Source organism: Silene latifolia, chromosome 8 (genome assembly GCF_048544455.1).
Source record: "Silene latifolia isolate original U9 population chromosome 8, ASM4854445v1, whole genome shotgun sequence".
Classification (NCBI taxonomy): Eukaryota; Viridiplantae; Streptophyta; class Magnoliopsida; order Caryophyllales; family Caryophyllaceae; genus Silene; species Silene latifolia.
In genome coordinates, this window is record NC_133533.1 from 57,140,479 (window position 1) to 57,161,510 (window position 21,032).

The following is a 21,032-nucleotide window of genomic DNA, read 5'->3' on the forward strand; positions in this document are numbered from 1 at the left end:
CAAAAATTTATTCATATAAGTAAACAAACTTTGTATATCATAGTTTAAAAAATAGGATTAATTAATGGGAATAATCCATACTATGGGTGTCATTCCTATATTACTCCAAACTATACTTTAACTCTCTATAATCCTAACTATCTAACTCCCTTCTCACATTATACTCAACTGACTTGCTACCTGTTATACAGGTAACCCTTTGTTAAAATGATGTATTAACTCCTTATTTTCTTTATTTTCTTATTATCTCAACTACTCAAGCTTAACACTCATTCTCTCTTAATCTTCATCATCAATTTTCGTCATTCTTGCACACTAATTTTGTTCCACATTCTCTTTTGTTCCACAGCTTGGATACCTTGAATTGCCCACTAATTTTATTGCTTAAAACCTCCAAATCAGAAATTAACCCCAAATTTGACGTGAGTTATACGTAAAACATAAGGAATCAACAATAAAATGAACTTGCTCAAAACATTGAATTACAACACCAAAATGAAGGAATTTAACAATTGTACAAGTTCCTTGTGTTTTTTTGCCATATATTATTCAAATATGGGCAAAACTAAAGAAGAGCAAGAAGCATCAAAAGCCCCTAAAAATCGACAAGAATCTTTCTAATTTCAGATGTTTAGGTATAAACCCAGAAAGTATCAAATGTTGTTTAGTTAAAAACAACATGAAATTCCACAAATTTAAGAGATGGGTGGGTAGCACTGCGTCTCTGCCGCATCTCCAAATTTCACTATCCAAATGAATAGAAAGACAAACCGCACATAATTGAATACTATCCAGATGAATAACACACATAATTGAATTGAATTTCCTGTCGAATCTTGGTAGTAATCTTTCTTGTCACTCTCACACATCTGCTCTAAATAGACTTATAAACAAGCCTCTTCATCTCGTTTCTCAAATAAAGAAATGCCTTTTCTTATTAATGGCAACCAAATTCATCTCTTTTTTCTCTATTGTTGTAATTGTAAAGAAAATAAAGTGAAATTTCATTATAGGAACAATGACTTGGAGAGCTCAGCATTCTTCTTTATTGTTAAAAAAATAAAAATGGAGATGATAATTAAGAAAGAGAGAAGGAAAGAACAAGGAAGAAAGAACAATGAAGAAGACCAGAAAAATCAAAGAAGTTCAAGAAAGAAAGAGAAAAAGAAAGAGAGATGTGTACCAAAAAAGAAAGAAAGAGAGATAAAGAACAAAGAAGAAGGGGAATGAGGAATCAGTAGACTAAACAGAAGATGACTGGCATCGATAGGTAAACAAAGTGACCAAGTACGCAAAGATGTAGGTAAGTTGTTGGGCTTTGGGTTGGTGAAAGGTTGGACATTGCTGTTCTGCTTAAGTAATTTTTTTGCCGGAATAAGACCTGAGGCGTCATTTTATCATAAAAGCACGCAAATCGGCCCTCTATAATGGATATAATGTCAAGAAGGGGAATGAGTTTTGCACATCATGGAGGACACTTTTACCCTACACTTTGGAAGAATGGCTTAACAATTGGACAACATTAAGATCATGGAAGGAGAAAAGGATTATGCAAAAGAGGCTTGGTGCGTGATACTAGTACGTAAGTTTTTCGTGTTGAAAAGGATGAATTGTTTGTTTTGTTATATTCCTGCTTCTTGTGAATTTTCTGGGACTCTACTCTCTGTAGGTCTCTGGGATTTTATCCCTTTTATTAATCAAAAAAAGTGACCAAGTACAATCCGGGAAGGGAGTAGGGTAATTAGGATTATATTGAGTTAAAACATAATATGGATTATTATAGGAAGAGTGTCCATAGTATGAATTATTCACATTAATTAATCCTAAAAAATAACCAAATTGCACGGATTAAAACTACTTGTTTGAATTGTTAATGACTTAATCAGTATCAACTCACCCAAGCACTAAATAATGACTCAAAAAGAAAAAAGTAGTAATCCTACAACTCCCAATCAATTTGAATTAAATTTTTTTTCACGAGATTAAAACTATTTGATTTGAATTGTTAATGACTTAATCCCGTTCGAAAGTTGAAACTAAGTCGAATAACCGGATTACGAGGTCATCGACTCTAAATCAATGCTTTGGTTGGCTCGGGGCTTCGGGCTTTCATAAACCTTGAAACTCAGCCGCTTTCTTCGCCTGTCAATTCCAAAACCCTAGAAGATTGAACACAAAATTGATCAATAGTAATTGTACAGATTACCAGAAAAGTTTCAATTGCGGGTATTACCTTAATCTCTCTACTACAAACAACTTCGATTAGGTTGCGTCTCTCTTCATTACTATTTTTTTGATAATTCTGGAAACTGATGCATATACTGCGATTTTGATTTAGGAATTGGGTGATTTTGTTTAATTTTGCCCAAATTTTGAATTGCAAAAGACAAATTAAGTAAGAAAATAACAATGCAATTTTCAGAAGAATGGAAATCTTTCTTTCCAATTTCATTAGTAAATTCCCCACCTCTCCTTCTTTCAGATACTTCATTGGGTCCACTGTTTTTCAACCCCGTCCCGGAAACTGTAAACACTGTACTCTCTTCCCCCTCTCAATTATGTCCTATGCTCCTCCCCCCGCCTCACGTTTCGCTGTCTCGATTCATCGAGACTAGCACCATGTATGACTCGGGTCCTGTCCTGCGCACCACTTCCAATGCTATTGCTTCCTCATTTGGGCCTCAGCATTGCAGTAACGGATCACGTAGGCTCAGTCAAAACCGTCTTGAGCCTCTTCGCTGTCCCAATGATTGGGTTATTGTTTTTTATCCGACAGGGTCTAATTCGGATAGTGTTGGTTTTGTAGTTTTGACAGTGAAGGGTTCGAATGTGGGTGTTGTTGATTTTGGTTCCAATGATGGAGTTTTTACTTCTTCGATTCAATTTCACCATCAGATTGTTAGATTGGCAGCTTGTCGTTTGGATGATTTTGATGTTGGTGAATTAGATAGTATGGGTTGTATTGGGTTTTTGGTTGCATGTAGTATGTATGGTGCTCATTGGTTTATTGTTCGAATTAGTGGACGCAGTCCCAATTTTAAAAAGCCGGTGTTGGAGTATATTGGTGGTAAGTTGTTTAAGAGTTGTGCAGTGGTTCATGTTTGTTGGAACCCACATGTGCCGAATGAGTGTGTGATTTTGTTAGAAAGCGGTGAATTGTTTTTGTTTGATATGGAGTCTTCTTGTTTTAAGGGGAAAAGGATGTGTATTGAATGGAACGAACTCCGTGAGTCTGCAGGGGATGGGTGGTTTAGCTGTGAATTTAGTTGGCACCCTCGAATTTTGATTGTTGCAAATTTAAAGGCTGTTTTCCTGATAGATTTTAGATTTGAGAACGGTCAGCCTTGCTGCTTGTTGAAAACCGAGATGCTGGGGATGTATAATGTAAGTGAGGAGGAGCGACTAGTTGCGTTATCAAAAGCTGGAAATGAGGGTTTTTATTTCACTGTTGCTTCAACGCAGTGGCTACTTTTATGCGATGTTCGTAAGCCCCTAATGCCTGTTTTGAGGTGGGCTCATAATCTTCACAAGCCGTGTTACATCAGGGTTTTACCGCTCTCTGAACTTAGAGCACATCCACTTAAAGAGACATATGAAGGGGCATCCGAAATGGGTTATGCTGTAATCTTAGGATCCTTTTGGTATAATGAGTTTAGTCTTTTCTGTTATGGGCGTCCTACTTCAGCCGCTACACAGTCTTTTTCATCTAAAATGTCAAAGTTCTCTGATTCTTTCTATGCATGGGAGCATCCTTCGGAACTTCGGTTATCTGGTCATTGTTGTGGCTGTGGTAGTTGTCTTCTAAAGGAAGAGTTTGTGAAGGACGATCTTCCTGAGTGGATTAAATGGCAACATAAAAAAGAATTGGTTCTTGGTTTTCTCATGTTGGACAAGGATCTATCCTCGTCATTGCTGGGCTCTGTAGAACACGGGGGCTTTACACTTGTCCGGTTAATGTCCTCTGGGAAGATTGAAACTGAGCAATATCATGCCTCCTGGAAAATGGCAAGGACAGCTTATCATGAAATTCCGCCACTTTCCAAAGATTCTTTGCTGTGCCACATGGGTGATGAGAAATATAAATTTACTAAGAGGTTTAAGTATGTCAAACTTGAGTATCTTTTTGGCCATTTGAATGATAATCTTACCAGAGTATTGTTTTCGAAATTCAAGAACAGTGCTGTGGTTGAATGTGAAAACAAATGCTCTAATGATTTTAGTGAATTTATGAGTGAGAAATTGAAGTCGTTTGGATGTGCTCCTCCAATCTTGCACCTTTCAACATCTGATATTTTTAGCGATGTTAATATGCCAAGTAGCTTGTATGAGATTGTTAGTAGGTTAATGTGGATCAGCTTACCTATGAGTAGTTTAGAAATGGCTTTCTCCCCGTATAGAAATGGGGCTTTGGAATTCCCAAGCATTCCGGATCAAAGCCAGGCGCCTCCATTCTTCTTAAAATCGCCATCTCATAATCTTAGTAAAAGACGAAGGAAGATTTCACGTGGAAGCCAATTTGTTGGTCCAGTTGTTCCTCTTCATGTTTTACTTGTTCTATACGAGATTTCAAGAAATGGTCATTCCTTTATCACTCAACTGAATGACTACTCACCAGAAACATTGATTACTCGTAAATGTAAACCAGTTATGTGTTTAGCCAGGGAACTGGGTATAAGCAAGGATCAGGATAAAGAACATACAGTCTCACTTGGGGACGACAAGGACGATGCCTGGGTTGACTCCTCGAATCCAAGCTCATTATATTTGTATGAGCCTTCAGCATTTTCTACTGTTGATTCCCCTTCTTTGGACGGAGAGGACTCCCAAAATTCCCTTCAAGAACGTAAAACATTTATTTCAAAAGTCACCAAGTTGAACTCTCTGGAAGATTCAGAAGCTCCGAAACTATTTGATGGCCTGTGTCCAGTGGAATTAAAATTTCATTGTGATGATCAGGCTTTTGTTGGTGAGGAACTGAAATCATACCAATTTTTAAAGAAACAGTTCTTGGACTGGCAACATGGCTTTCTCCCATGCCAAGAGCTTTTCTGAGTATCAGGTTTGTGTGATGTTTCCATGGATAGTTGTTGCAGTTACTTCTGGTGTGATTTAGTTTTTGAAGCACTACATTTGGTCTGTAGAACATGTTATAAGTTGTCTCCAGTGAAAAGTATGCGCTGATCTTGTCTTTGCTAGCTGCTTGTTGCTTGATGGAGAATTCTTTCACCGTCACTAGGTGTCTGTAGAATGTGTTACAAGCTGTCTCCAGTGAAAAGTATGCGCTTATCTTGTCTTTCCTAGCTGCTTGTTGCTTGATGGATAATTCTTTCACCGTCACTAGAAAGGCTAATCCATTGAGAAAAGTGCGGGTTACTTATCCTTACTTTCCATGACTTTGACTTAATTGTGCTACGTGAACAGAATATATGGTGTGAAATGTAGTCTTAAATCTATTGTTTAGCCAATAAAAACATTAATCCTTTTTAGATGGTGAAGGTGTTATTTTATGAGGCAACCATGCTGAAGCTTCTCAATTATTGGTGGACACGCGATCAACTTGTGTCGTAGTGGGGCTACATGCATGTGAAGTTCTATTTACCTGTTTAATTGTTTCTCTATCTGCTAGTATGGAAATATGAATTATGATAGTTGATCTAATCAGCTAAAGCATTTCAATAATGGTTATAGTGTGTAAGTGATTTGTGAAATCTCTGACCTTTATGGAGTAATGTTCATATATGGAGTGTACCTTGCATTGCAGTGTCAGATAGACAGATATTATGTTTACTGTCAATGTAACTTGAGTGTCAATCCTTAATGTTTGCTCCATTATTTACAGATTGGCAAGATTGTCACTCAAGTTACATTGACTACGACAAGCAAGCAGGAACTAGCAACCGATTTGGACTCTAGTCGCCAAGGTTGTATTATTGCAGTGCTTGTGCTGATTTGCGACCATTGGAATTGGTAGAGTGGCCAGCAAGATCTCTTCAAATTGTTAAGTATGTAGGTTATGCTCTTGAAACTGATAGATACTTTTGGCTACTTCATTGTCACTCATCATGGGAGCTGTTGTGGAATGATTATCACTCATTCATTTCGTCTGAGATTATTTCCCATTTACTGAGTTCTTTTCCTAAGGGTGTCATCCAAATTTTAGTGGTGAGACCTCAGAATCTTAGATGAAGACGTGGAATGCAAGAGGGGATTTTCGCTATCTGAAAACTGTGTCTCAGGATCTCATAGAGTGCAGGTCATTAGAGTTGCTCAAATTGATGGTTGATAAGGCATATTAATTTGTGCTCATCACGACAATTATGTTACCCAATGCTTCAAGGGCTCTTGCAAATGGCGCGGTGGGGTAACGATTTATCATGGTCAGAAGATCCTCCTTTATGTTGTTATCTGGTGCACTTGTATTCCTCCGACTTCACTGGCCCTGCAAACCAGGTAAATTAGATATCTTTGTCCCCACGTCTTTACTTAAAGAGTAATACATTATGTATACTCATTGGATCAGTTACAACAACTTACGACCATTTTGTCGGGTAAAGTTTCCAGCTTGCTTTAATGTGATGACAATGGCCCTAGATTCATTTTTGGGCGCCTTTAAGATTGTGCATTGTTTGTTTTTAATTTCATTCTCAGAATTGATCTTTGCTATCACCATGATTTACAGCTTGTATTGTGCGAACAGTTATCTACACTCTACAATATAGCGCTCTTACAATAAATTAGTTTCAAATTTCATCACAATTAAGGTTGAAGTGGATGCTTTTGTGGTGCCTTACCAGGGTCAAAGGGTTCTTAATAATATTAAAGAGGTTACTAATCGTAACTTTTTTGGGATCAAGATCGATTTAAGCTGGTTACTAACAACATGAAAAAACTTACTAATCAAGATGGTCATTGAATTAGAGGTCATTTTAATTTTTAATTAAAGTGGTTGGCCACGATGATGGTGTAAGACTGTTTTATTCAAGTCTTAGTATTGCATGGAGTTTATAAGTTCAAACTTGGATTAGAGGTCTTATATGTAAATGAGGACATATGAGCTTGCCTTTTCACTTTTCTTTGTCATAAGAATATTCATCATACCATAAGATTTTAAATGCGATGCCGCTGATCATTTCAGGTATCAGCAGCGGCTAAGTTTCACGGTCAGTGAGTCATCTTATTATCATCAGGTATGATTTTTTCTGTGCTTCACCTGTTTGCTTCTTAATCACTGTATTCCGTACTGGAGACACATACTTTTCTGTATCATCCTTTAATTTAGTTTTTGTCAAAAACGCCCATTTGAGGCAAAACAAATGTCATATTCTACCACGTCCATCCCTGTCTTCCCTTTTCGACCCACCGAGGCATCTATCACTAGACACATTCTTATCCTTTTGTCGAAACTGGAAAACTTGTCATTACTTTAAATATTACATAAATGTTTCAGTGAATAGAGCCATAGAAGATAATGGAAGCTGTTGATACAGAAATTGGTTAATTGTATCAGTAAGTAAGAGGGCAGAACTCAGGATCCATTTCATAGCGTAGTGGAAGGAAATTTTAAAGCATAGGTCACTGCAGAAAGAAGCAAATAATTAATATCTTTATGGTTGCACCTGTTTCATAATGCCTCAAAAATCTTTCGCAATGGCGGAATAAGGAGGACTGGATGGAAGATAGCCTTTCGGAACGACTCATTTTAAAATATAAGAACTGTACAGTTCAGTAAGGAATTTTGTTTTCTTAGTTTCTTCCATTATACTGAATTTTGGCTTCGTAGGAAATGGAACGAGTTTTTTTCGATATTACAAGTTTTCAACTGAACTCTCAACTTCTTAAGATAAACTCAATGCTAAACTTTTATTTATCTATTTATTTATTTACTTGTTTATAAATTTATTGTTTATATATCTATTTATTTATCATGAATCATGCTTCTTAAACAGGCAAGGATTACAACCCCTACTATTCCGGGTAAGAAGACGCATCTATTGATCTATTGGTGAGGCAGTCCAGCATTGTCAGCATACCTCAGTAGTTGACATCAGTTCAGGTTTCAAATACAGAGCTTGCCATAACCCGGTACAACTAATTATTTTGCAAAGTCGATGTTCACTACCATCAGATACTACTATCTCATCTCGACACAACAAATCAATTTTTTCCATATTCCATATTCACGGCGACTTTTGTAAAAGCTGGCCTTGAAGAGATATCCTCCCACCAAGCCTTAACACGGGGGCGACTATTAATCAAAGAAGCATATGGAGACTTCATGAAATAATGAGTGCACGGAAAGTGATGAAGATCGGCTAGTGTGTAATAGTCCCCAGCCAAGTACTTGGTAGACATTAGCTTCTCATCAGACATCCAACACTTTTCCAAGTTTCTCAAGATTTTGATCAATGATGGTTTGATCAGAGGTCTTGCCACTAAGTGGGTTCACGAAGTACTCATAAATGATGGGTCGGATTACCGGATCAAATCTTTGGGATTCTACTTCCATCCACACTTTGACTAGAGTGGCTTCCTTGAGGTCTCCTTGCCGTAATAGATCTGTGGTGCTGTTGTCCTTGTATTTTTCAGCTATATAAGCTGAGATTACTCTCGATTCTGGTCAATAATCGAGCTAGAAAAGTCAGTTTTAAAATTAAATTTTATATCCCCAGTTTCCCCCATATTGAATTATGAAAAATACTCCCTAGTGGCTTTTGTTTGTAAATTAAACTTTGTATATAATAATTAAATTCTGTATTCTCAGGTTACAGCGAGTCTCACACGATAATTTGTGATGAACTTTTTCAGATAAAATTTTATAATTATGTTTCAAAAATGATGATATAACATGAAACTATGAAACGAGTGGCATATAAAGTTGGAAGAAAAGATCCCATGTTATGAAACTAACTATTGCATTGCATTACCAATTTGCCATAAATTGACGCAAGTTAAAATTCTGAAATGTTGGAATACATACCAAAAACTAGTTTTAAACCCGTGCAAAATTGCACGGGTATGTATTTGGGTCATTATTAATGTTTTTAGATATATATTTGTTTTTGCATTTCTATTGTACTTATCTAGTTGGTCTAAATCTACGAATCTACATAATTTATGTTTAAATTTGTTAAAAACACGTGTTCACGTACACTGGTTTATAAGGAAATAACGTAATCTACTCTTGTAAATAAAAATTGCATACATAAAAAACTTTACATCCGGATAAAAGAAATATAATCTAATATAATCAACTTTAACATATGTATGTATTCATTTGCGTTTTATGTTCGATCCCGTATATAAATGTTATTCCTTCTTGAAATTATGTAATTTTATTATTATGTAATTTTGTTTTAAAAATTATGTAATTCAATTTCATTTACTCGCATTTGTAATTCATTCCGCGTATATGTTATTAATTTTATTTACACGGAATGTATAAAATTATTTCATAATATTAATTCATAAAATTATTTCATAAAATTATTTCATAGAATTTGTTGTAAGACGGAATTTATCGCATGTTTGAAAAGACGGAAATGTGAAGAAATAAATACATTGCACACTCACGGGCCCCACCATAACATGAATTTAAAAAAAAAAAAAAAAAAACTGCATTAATGACGTGGCGCGTTGAGGATTAAGTATTGTCTTTTGTATGAATATAGATAAGATAGTAAGCTCATCACCATCTTCAAGCGCAGGGATTTGACCAAAGGGCTGCATATACATGGTTTATTTGCAATTGTATTAACACAAAATTATAGATCAAGATCGTCCTATATACAAGACACTCTTTTTATTAGCTAGATATTTATAATAATACTATCAATAAATAACTGTTTATATATATAAAAGGACTGTCTCACTACATTATTGTGTAATTTAAAACGATCATAGATACAAGTAATAATATTATTGTTGTATTATACGTGGTTTGCAAGCTATCACGTACACCCAAGGGTTACCCAGTGCGCACCAAAGGTAGCGGCTGTGGGTTCCCTCGTCACAAAAAAAAAAAAAAAAAAGTCCATTTTCAAAGCATGGTAAAATTTTATTTGATTTTTTGATAAAATGTAAAATATAACCGTGGCACATCAATTGTTGGTTGAAAACTATAACCGTAGTTAAAATTTTCTACTCGCTTTTCGTATAAGTTACTTTAGTTACATGAATTATGTACATGTGTACGTGAAGACGGCAAGTAACAAAGAGAAATGTCTACTAGAATATGGATGGATTCTGGTTTTGAACTCTGGATGATATCGCAGACATTGTAACCTTTTGAATGATTATTATTATGTATAGAAATTATAGATAATGAAAAAGTAAGAGAAAGCAAGTAATACATGTTTGGAGAGGAAAGAAGGTTGTTTGTGTTGAGCATTGAAGAGATGAACATCGACGAACTCGTAATCAACTTGTTTCTCTTCCAAACATATCATGGCTGTTGCGGTGCATGTTGACATTGGCAACCCGTATAACTTTACTCCCATTTTTACACTATAACTAGGTAGTATCCCGCACTTCGTGTGACCTGTTTGAAAATTTTATTATTATATTTGAAAAGAAATAATATAATTCATATATGACATTTAATATCTTTACTTATAAATAAAAATAAATTAACCTTCTTAACTCTTATTTTCTTAGATTTAACTTCAATGTTTTAAAATAAAATTAATACATTTTAATTATAACTAATATCCCACCATTATTCTTTATATGTCGTTTAAGGTGATTAAAATTTCACTCTTTATATGTCGTTTTATATTTCCTACTAGTTTAGCACCCGTGCAAAGTTGCACTGGCATAAATAGATACAATATTTTTTTTTTGGTCTAAACCATCCGGTAATCCGAACCACATTGGGCCGACTAATCCGGATTTCGGGGCGTGTCCAAGGATTACGGTATTTAAACCCCTCCCAATCGCAGTTGTGGGGGATCGATCCGCAGACCTCCCTACCAAGCGCAGCCCCATGCTACCACTGCGCCAACCAACGATTGGTATAAATAGATACAATATACTTCCTCCGTTTTTATATGATGTACCCATTTGTTGAATATATGATTGGAGTATTTTAATAAGGGTTTTTCTAACATGTGCACATGTTAATAAGTTAATTATAGAAACTTTGTTGAGAATATTTCACTAATTCTGGTAAATATGAGCTTGTACATCTATTTTTCATGATTTATTCTCAACAAAGTTTCTATAATTAACTTATTAACATGTGCCCTAAGGGCACATGTTAGAAAAACCCTATAAAATGGGTACATCATATAAAAATAGAGGAAGTATAATAAAATTTTAAACATTTATGCTACATATTAGTTTGAAACTTTGAATGTATATAAATGATTTGTGGAGCTTATATTGTCGTAAAATGCCAAATACGCGATATCGAAACCCATTATGTAACTTCATCGGTTAACAACATTTTTTTTTTGGGAAAATGTAAACTTCTCATTGAAAAATAAATTGTCCCTTACACCATTACATTCATAACAGTTGCCACACACTGTCAACAAGCTACAAACAACAAGTATCCTTACGTAGACTGCAGATAATTAACCCAGTCTATGACTCGGCTATTGTGAGACTTGATGACACAGTTTTTTAACCTATTCTGAACCTCCATTTTAATCATCCTACATAAAACAGTAGGCCGGATAACACACCCCTCAAGCCTCCATTTGTTTCTGCTAAACCAAACATGAGCCAACATACTTGCTATGATCATAGCAATGATCTTCTTCCTGCTAAGTTCAGGCGTCTTCCACTTTACCCACCAATGAATACACTCAGTGATAGGTAGCTGTAGTAGGCACCAGTCTAATATCGTTTGCAGGCAAGTTCTGCTATAGTAACAGTCAAAGAACAGGTGACTGTGACTCTCCTCAGCATCACCACACAAGAAACAGCAATTGACATTGGTAATACTCATCTTCACAAGCCTATCCTGAGTTAATAATCTCTGCTGAGCAACAAGCCACACCATGAAACCATGTTTAGGCAAAATCCACCTATTTAGCATCCAAGGATACCAGCTGACTATAGGCCCTTCAGGTCTAAGCCAGTTATACCCCTCTTTGATTGAATAATGCTCCACATTGTTGGTTGAGAATAACTTAGCCTTATAAATATTTTTGACTTGACAGATTTTTTTCCATGCCCAACTAGACCCAATTGCAGGTTGATAATCCTCCCAAGTTTTGGATTTAATGTAAATGACATGGACCCATCTTACCCACAAGTGATCAGCCTTCATGGCCACCCACCACACATACTTACCTATGGCAGCCACATTCCACGCATGTAAGTCCCTAAGCCCCAGACCCCCATGCTTCTTCTTAAGGCAAATCTGATCCCAAGAGACCAGAGCAGAAGTTTCCTTGTTGTCAGTTCCATGCCATAGGTAATTCCTACACACCCCTTCAATTTTCTTAATGACAGCTTTGGGGAGAATGAAAATTCTAGCCCAATAGCTATGGAGATTACTGAGTACAGCTTTGATCAACACCATCCTACCAGCATAAGAAAGCTTTCTAGCCCCAAAACCTCTAATTTTATCAACAATATTCTCAACCAAACATTCACAATCTAGGATAGACAGTCTCTTAGGGGTCACATTAACCCCCAAATACTTAAAAGGGACAGTTCCTCTTCTCATTCCAAACTGGTTTTCCAGGTGAAGGATAACTGCCTCATCCACCCCATTGCAGTAGAAATTTGATTTTCCCCTATTCATGATGAGACCAGAGGTTTTAGAGAAATGATTGAAAGCTCTCAGCATCAGATCACTAGAATCCCTGTCTCCTCTACAAAACAGAATGAGGTCATCAGCAAAGCACAGGTGTGTTAGCTGGATTCTGTTGCATAGGGGATGGAACTTAAACCTATCATGTCTCTGAATCACTCCCACCACTCTGCTGAAGTACTCTAAGCAGATAGTGAATAAAAGAGGAGAGAGGGGGTCTCCCTGTCTAAGCCCTCTCATGCCTGGAAAGAAACCAAAGTTTGCCCCATTCAGAGAGAGTGTGTAAGTAGGAGTCATGACACACTCCATCACAAGTCTTAAAAATCTCTCAAGGAAGCCAAGACACATCAGCATATCTCTAACAAAAGGCCACTCAACTGAGTCATAGGCTTTCTGTAAGTCTAGCTTCATCATCAGCCTAGGAGAACAACTCTTTCTTTTATAAAGCTTAATGAGATCTTGACAAATCAGAATGTTACCCACTATATCTCTCCCCTTGATGAAGGCACTTTGAGAAGGATTGATAATATCAGGAAGAACCTTCCCTAATCTGGAACAAATAACCTTTGATAAACATTTATAGACAGTGTTGCAACAAGCAATGGGTCTGAATTGCATCACTGTCTCAGGCATCTCAACTTTTGGTATAAGGGTAATGATGGTGCTGTTTACCTGTTTCAATAATTTCCCAGAACTGAAAGCTCCTCTAACTGCTGCCACAATATCAGTGCCTACAATTGCCCAGTTCTCTTTGAAGAAATGGCTACTGTACCCATCAGGACCAGGAGCTTTGTCTCCTGGAATATCAAACATAGCTTGTTTGACCTCCTCATTAGTAATGGGAGCAAGCAGCAAACTACAGTGATCTGCAGTAATACATTTCCCAGATGTCACAACTCTCCTGTTAACCTCTCTCACCTGTTTAGACGTCCCCAGCAAGGACTTGTAGTACTCTTCAAAGGCCATTTGAATGCTCTCAGGAGTGGAACAAAGAATATTATTCATATCCTTCACCTGAAACACTCTATTTCTAGCTCTTCTCCTTTTGATACGAGCATGAAAATAAGAGGTATTTTCATCCCCCATTTTACTCCATTCACACTTAGCTTTCTGACTCAAGAACTGAGCTCTAGCTTTCCTCAACTCAGTCACCTCTTGAGCACAGGCCCTCTCATTTTGGATAATTTGGTCATTAAAAGGGTCCAAAACCAAATATTCCTGAAATTGTTTCAAGGCAAGCTCAGCTACAGAAGTTAACTTCTCAATGTCACTGAACTGTTCTCTATTTAATTTTTTCAAACCAATTTTCAACCCCTTCAATTTAGACACCATTCTGAACATAGGAGTTCCCTGTACCACCTTATGCCAGCCATCTGTCACTATCTGTTTGTAGTCAGGGGCCAGAGACCACATATTGAAGTATTTGAATGAAGCCCCCTTTCTCTGACTCACAGAATCAAACTGCACCACACAGGGGCAGTGATCAAAAGTACCTTCAGGCATGAAGTGTACATAACTTTCAGGAAAAGTATCAACCCAATCATCATTAACAAAGACTCTGTCAATTCTGCTGTATACTCTAGATTCATTATCATGCTTGTTGGACCAGGTGTAGAAAGCTCCCTGAGCACTAAGATCAACTAAGTTACAATCCTGGACAGTCTGCAACATAGGTCTAATCTCAGCACTGGTCACAGGGGCACCCCCAATCCTTTCATCACTTGCCATGACAGAATTGAAATCCCCTCCCACAATCCAAGGACCATCAACTCTGCCATGATAATTTCTCAAACTATTCCACAGGTCATCTCTCTCACTAAACTGATTTAACCCATACACCACAGTAAACCAGAAAACAAGTTTCCTAGCCTTATCCACCACTTTAGAGTGAATGCACTGAATTGTCACATCATACACATCAACCTCAGACATCTTAGGATCCCAAATGAGCCATATTCTGTCTCCCTTATGAAGGCTAGTATTAGTACATATAGCCCAGTCCTGACAAAGATTAGCCCCTACTTTATTCCCATTCCTACTCTTAATTTTTGTTTCCAACAATCCAAATAACCCTACCTTATTTTGGAGAAGAAAACTCCTTATTTTCTGTTGTTTATTCAGATTATTCATACCCCTAATATTCCACATACCACAACTACCCATTGTCCTTTGGTTTGCTAGTCTCACCTCTCTCAACTAGCCCAGAGATACCAAGTCTAGAACGTTGTAAAGAAGCAGACAAAGCCTCCATAACAGTAACACCTCCAGGAGGGAAACTCCTCTTTTCTCCTTTATCAGTTCTCATCAGTTTAGTGATAAACCTCCTAGGAATAGAACTCTCCACTATAGGCGTTTTCTGCACTATAACTGGAGTCATCACCACCCTAGGGGCCATTGGAGTAACCGTGACCACTAGAACAACTCTCTTTTCTGGCACTTTTGGAACAGGTATAACCTGCTGTAGAGGGATAACTTTGTTACCCACCACCTTAGGCTTCCAGACCTTGTTAACTTTCATTTTCCCAGTCCCCTTCCTGCAATCCTTTGCAACATGACCCATCCCTTTACACGCAGTACATGACACAGGGAGCCAGTCATATACCACCTTAACAGTTTGGGTTTTTCCATGTTCATCCAGGAAATTAATCTCAGAAGGAAACTGCTGGCCTATTTCAACTTCCACCAAAATACGAGCAAACCCCAAGAAATTCCTATGAGTTGTAGCATCATCACTCATCACAAATTTGCCTACAACTCCAGAAATTTTCTTAAGGCTTTCCTGACCCCAAAATTTCACATCTAATCCATAAATTTTCATCCAAATCGGAACAATTTTAACTTCATGTTTAATTAATTCAATCTCAGGACGCCATTCATTCACAATAACAGGTTTGTTATCGAATAACAAGTGACCATTATTCAAAACAAACTGTTATTGCTCCTTAGTTTTGAACCGGACTAAGAACACACCATTGGGCATAAAGGAAATCTTGTCAACCCCCTGACCTTGCCAAACTCTTTTCACGAACCATGTTAAAACAGAGCTCGGAGGGTTCGCACCCAAGACGTAGCAATATACTGAAGTAGACCAAAAAGAAATCTCACCAGCCACATCATCCTGTGTAATTTGAACCATAGGCGTTGGCGGTGTGAGCTCCTCTGATCGCTCCAACTCAGGCTCCTCAATATCATCCTCTTCCTACTCCAATATCTGTTCCAAGTCAGAGTCAAACTCCTGAGACGAAAATTGAAGGCACCGATGATGCGATTTTCCTTTATTCGTAAAATCAATACTCTGATCAACATGTTTTTGTGATTTTTGTTGTGTTTTTTGATTAATTTTAGAAGAATTCTAATGATTTTTGGGAAATTTTTTTGATCGGGCCATTGCTTGATCAAAAAGAAATCTAAAGCTTAGAGGAAACGCGCTTTAAGATAATGGTTAACTTTTACTATTAGTACATTATCCATAGTAACATACTAACATGGATACATAATTCCTAATTTTTTTCTTAATAAATCCCATTTACATGATTGAAGGGCCTCTACTTCTTAATAAACTCACATACTAACAAAAATATTTGTTGCGGCAGAATTTATTCAAATATACACAACTCTCTATTTACATACTTCCTAGTCCATCAGTCTAATCATTAATTCCCCTTTATTAATTAAGAGACCTCCACAAACAATAACAATAACAATCGTAAAAAAAATGCCTAAAATAGACACGATATTTTTTCCCTATAAACAGTTAGTCGGTCACTATTCTAATAATTAGTTTGTAACCAATGTGTACAATATTTAGATTTGTACATTAATTTTTATTTAAGACCGTCTTAATTTAAGATAGTTTTCGCATCCGATTAAAAGAAAGATAAAAATAAAAAGAAGTTGTGAGCGATCTTAAGTTAAGACCGTCTCGAGCAAGACCAACTGAAATTTGCATGTTTTTCACAATCATACTCCACGTAAGAAGCTCAAGATCACAACAAGCAAGTAAATAAATTATGAAAACATATTAAATTAAGCATGAATCATCCCCCATGTTGGTTTCCCCTAATTCCCCATTAACCCTAGTTAAGGAAACTACTCATTCATTATCAAGTTTAACATGTTAACAAGGTTGTCAATCATATTAACAAAGCAAAACATGATGAATAAATGAAGATGATTAACAATAATTAAAAAGGGATTAAGAGAATTATACCTAATGATGATTCCAAAATAATAATGCAAAGAATAATAGAAGTACTTGATGATTGATGGAAGGTTGTCAATCTCCCAATAAACCCAAATAATCTTCAATTACCCAAAATAAAGGATGAACAATAGAGAAATTAAGGAAATGAGATTTGTATTAATACTTTATTAGAAGTTGATTACAAGATTAAAGAGAGATTAGAATAATATAAACTACACTAAAGATTGATAAGAAGAACATGATAATCTAATTAGACTAATGGGGTATTTATAGTGGGGATTAGGTGCACAAATTAGGGTTACTAAGGGCTTAAATGACGATTAAGTCCTTGAGGAATCGCTCCTCTCAAGAAAAGATGCGGGGTCTCCTTTTAGCTAGTTTTTCAAAAATATGCGCATCTCGAATGAAGAAAGAATGGGGCGTGTTTCTCTGGAGGACAATCCGAGCGTCCAAGGGTCGGGACGAGCTGATTGTATAGGGCTTGGACGAGCGGCCTGGCAGCTTGGACGAGCGGCCTGGGGAGCTTCTGGATGGGCGTCCCGAGGGGTGAGACGAGCGGATCTCAGCTCAGCTTCCATTTCTTCTTTTCTTCTTTTCTTCTTCCAACAATCCTCCGGGATTTTGTTGGGGATGCAAGGATCTTCTTCATCATTGCCCATCTACTACATTATGTACAAATGCCTTCTAGTCTTGTCTTCTCTTTGATGCTTGGTCATTAGATTCGATCAATTTAGCTCTATTTTGCCATGAAAATGCAAGGTTTGCACTCCTCTCCTACCAAGGAAACAAAACCTCAAAGAATATGCAAAACAAAGGACTAAAGATAGTAAATGACCCAAATATGCACTAAAAAGCATAGGAACGAGGCTAATTCGGAGACTAAATATGCTCAAATATTGATCACATCACAAATACTCAACAAAGCCCCGGAATATTCACCAGAGGACATCAACCAGATGAGAAATATGTGGGCCAGTTATGTTGTTTCATTAGCGAGGTCTCAATAGTTTTCTCATGCTTTATGTACGAGTGTGTATATATAGATCCATTGTGTATTGGTTTCTTTTGTTTTCTCAATAGCAGTTGTGTTTTGGCTGTTGATCATCCTGTTTGTACTGTTTTTAAACTGGGTTTAATTGATTGCGGGGTGTAATATTTTGATACAGGATTGAATTTTTTTTTGATACCAATTTCTTTGGAATGCTAATTTTCAAAGAATACTTGGTGAAAAAATAGCATTTCAAATAGATTGCTACAAACGATCTTTGAAAAATAGCATTTCAGCAGCTGCTAGAACAGGCTAAAATCATTTTTTTAAAAAAAAATTAAAAACAATAACGGTTAAAAACAACCCGTTGCAAATAACTTTTTGACAACGGTTTTATTTAGATAAATAACCGTTGACATATTTTCCCTCCCATTCAAACCGCCAGAAACATAAGATAAGGAACGATAATCGTTGTCGAGTTCAAAACTTTTACAACGGTTTATTTAAGCAGAACCGTTGACAAAATTTCATCAATATAAATAGATAACGGTTACATACCGTTGCCAACAGATGAATATAACAACGGTTTTGAACGCAATAAAGCCGTTGTTAATTTTTGACATTCAATTAAATAAAATAACGAAATGAACCGTTATCATATATAATATTTAACAACGGTTTTAGAACGATAAGACGTTGTCAATAACTATGACAACGGATTTGAAACCGTTCTTAAGATTTAACAACGGTTTCTTAAAAGATTTTATAACGGTTCTTGATGTTATATAACGGTCGCGTGTTATTTGTACAACCGTGGTATATATTTAACAACCGTCGTTTCAATAACGGTCCCGTGTTTCTATTTAAAAACGGTAATTTGCATTATTTGACCGTTATTGGATGTCTTATTTGGCGTAGTGCTCTAAAGGATTCTCGAAGAGGCCGGTCAATATTTCTAGTGCATTGAAAGGTGGATTTGTCAAAATTGATAAATTGTCCTGATATCGTGCAGAATTTATCTAAACTAGACTTAATGGTTCTACAACTCTGATTAGAGGTTTTAGCGAAAATTATAGTATCATCCGCAAAAGTGTGAAACGGGATTTTCTCTACCCCAGATCCAATTCTAATACCAATATCAATAGAACTAAGATCACTATTTTTTTGTAGAGATCTTGCTAGAATCTCGGCGCACATAATAAATATATAAGGTGCGAGTGGGTCTCTCTGTCTAATGCCTCGAGTGGGTGTAAAAACGTCACCCGGTGTTCCATTAACTAACATCGAGAACGAGACAGTTTTTATACATTCCATAATCCATGAAATCCAAATATCATTGAAACCCATTTGTTTAAAATTTTCATCAATAAAGTTCCATTCTAGTCGGTCATATGCTTTCTCCATACCAAGTTTAATAGCAATCCAGCCACCATTACCTTTTTTACGCTTAAAAGAGTTGAAAATCTCGTGGGCAAGCAGGATATTATCTTGAATAAAACGATTAGGTTTAAAAGCACCTTGAAAAGGGTGAATAATCTTATGCAAGACACTACGAAGACGGGTGGCCAAAATTTTCGAAATAATTTTATAGATTGCTGAGCAAAGACTAATGGGGCGAAAATGATTTGCTGTTTGAGGATTATCAATTTTAGGAATTAATGCTATGAAAGTATGATTTATTTCTTTTAATAATTTACCTGAATGGAAAAAAGCTAGAATTGCTTTAGTTATAGAATTTCCTACAATATCCCAATATTTTTGAAAGAACTCTATAGGGAAACCATCAGGACCAGGACATTTATTTGCTGCTAAATTAAATACAGTTTGTTTAACTTCTTCCATACTAACATTATTTGTAAGAAATTCGTTATCTTCGTCTGTAATTAATCCTCTAATCGACTTAAAATCTTCATTTTTGTCGAAGAGGCAAAGATGACTTTTTGTGAACCTAATTTTAAATTCGTCAGATATTTCTTGTTTAATGAGTTCTCGATCAGTAATACAAACACGGTTCCTATTTATGAACTGCTTAATTCCATTCCTACTATGTCTAATAGTGGCGTAGTTTTGAAAATACTTAGTATTACTATCTCCAAACTTAGCTTTATCTATACGAGTTTTCTGTTGCCAATAAATGCGTTTATAGTCAAGCAGGGCATCTCGTTTTTTCAACCATTTCAACTGCACTACTTCTAAAACCGTAATATGGGATGAACCAAGTTGGTTTTGAATATTCTCTAATTTTTTTTCAGCAATTGAAAGTTGTCTAAAAATATTTCCAAAGGTAGATTGATTCCATTTATTTGCCTTTTGCTTTAATAATTTGCATTTTTGAGAGAGACAGAACATATAAGATCCATGAAATTGGTACTGCCAACTACTTTTAACCATCTTAGTGAAGTCATTTCGAAGAGTCCACATGAGTTCAAAACGAAAAGGAGGTGCTTTTTTATGAGCTTGCTCATGAAATTTCACGGAGTGACAATGGTCGGAGCTAGTGAAAGCATGGTGCACAAATTGTAAGTTTGGATAACTACTAATCCAATTAGGAGAGGCTAAGGCTCTATCTAGAATTTCAAAAACATTTTCAGAGTCATTTTTCTTTTTTCTCCAAGTAAAAAAATTATCGGAAAAGGGGAGGTCTACACAATTTGTATTGTTTAGGAACTTATTTAATCTCACACAAAGCACATTGGAAACTTTGGCACCACCTTCTTTTTCACTAGGACTTTTAATTTCGTTGAGATCTCCTAGTAAAATAAAAGGCAAGTCAAGATTTAGGACAAAATTCTCCAACTCACTCCAAAAATCTGCCTTTTCAGACGGTTGAGCTGGAGCATAAACGAAAATAAGGCAAAAAACCAAATTCTTTTGTAGGTCACATACTTCACAAGCAATGAATCTAATTGACTTATAAAGGACATTTATCGAAAAAGTCATGGAAATGGACTCTTTCCAAAATAACCAAATACCACCCGATAACCCAATACTCGGAATAAAGTCGTAGTTATTAAAGCCAAAACAGGCAGTCGTATAAGGTTCGGGCTTTGATGTTGATTTCGTATTACAAATAGCTA

At 36.3% G+C, this 21,032-nt stretch overlaps 1 protein-coding gene across 2 annotated transcripts in view; it reads left to right on the forward strand.

The window, feature by feature from the left end:
• Window positions 1-1,968: 1,968 nt before the first annotated feature.
• The window catches only part of LOC141596881 (uncharacterized), a 161,617-nt gene continuing 142,553 nt past the window's right edge, over window positions 1,969-21,032 (forward strand). The window contains exons 1-4 of one of the 2 annotated variants that reach the window (XM_074417149.1): window positions 1,969-5,059; window positions 5,840-6,450; window positions 7,136-7,187; window positions 7,947-8,053. In XM_074417149.1, the coding sequence (XP_074273250.1) occupies window positions 2,410-5,052 (2,643 nt within the window). In that variant the 5' untranslated portion in view covers window positions 1,969-2,409 and the 3' untranslated portion in view covers window positions 5,053-5,059; window positions 5,840-6,450; window positions 7,136-7,187; window positions 7,947-8,053. Of the gene's footprint in view, window positions 5,060-5,839; window positions 6,451-7,135; window positions 7,188-7,447; window positions 7,897-7,946; window positions 8,054-21,032 lie in introns of those variants that run through there. The other variant, XM_074417150.1, reaches the window with a different exon arrangement.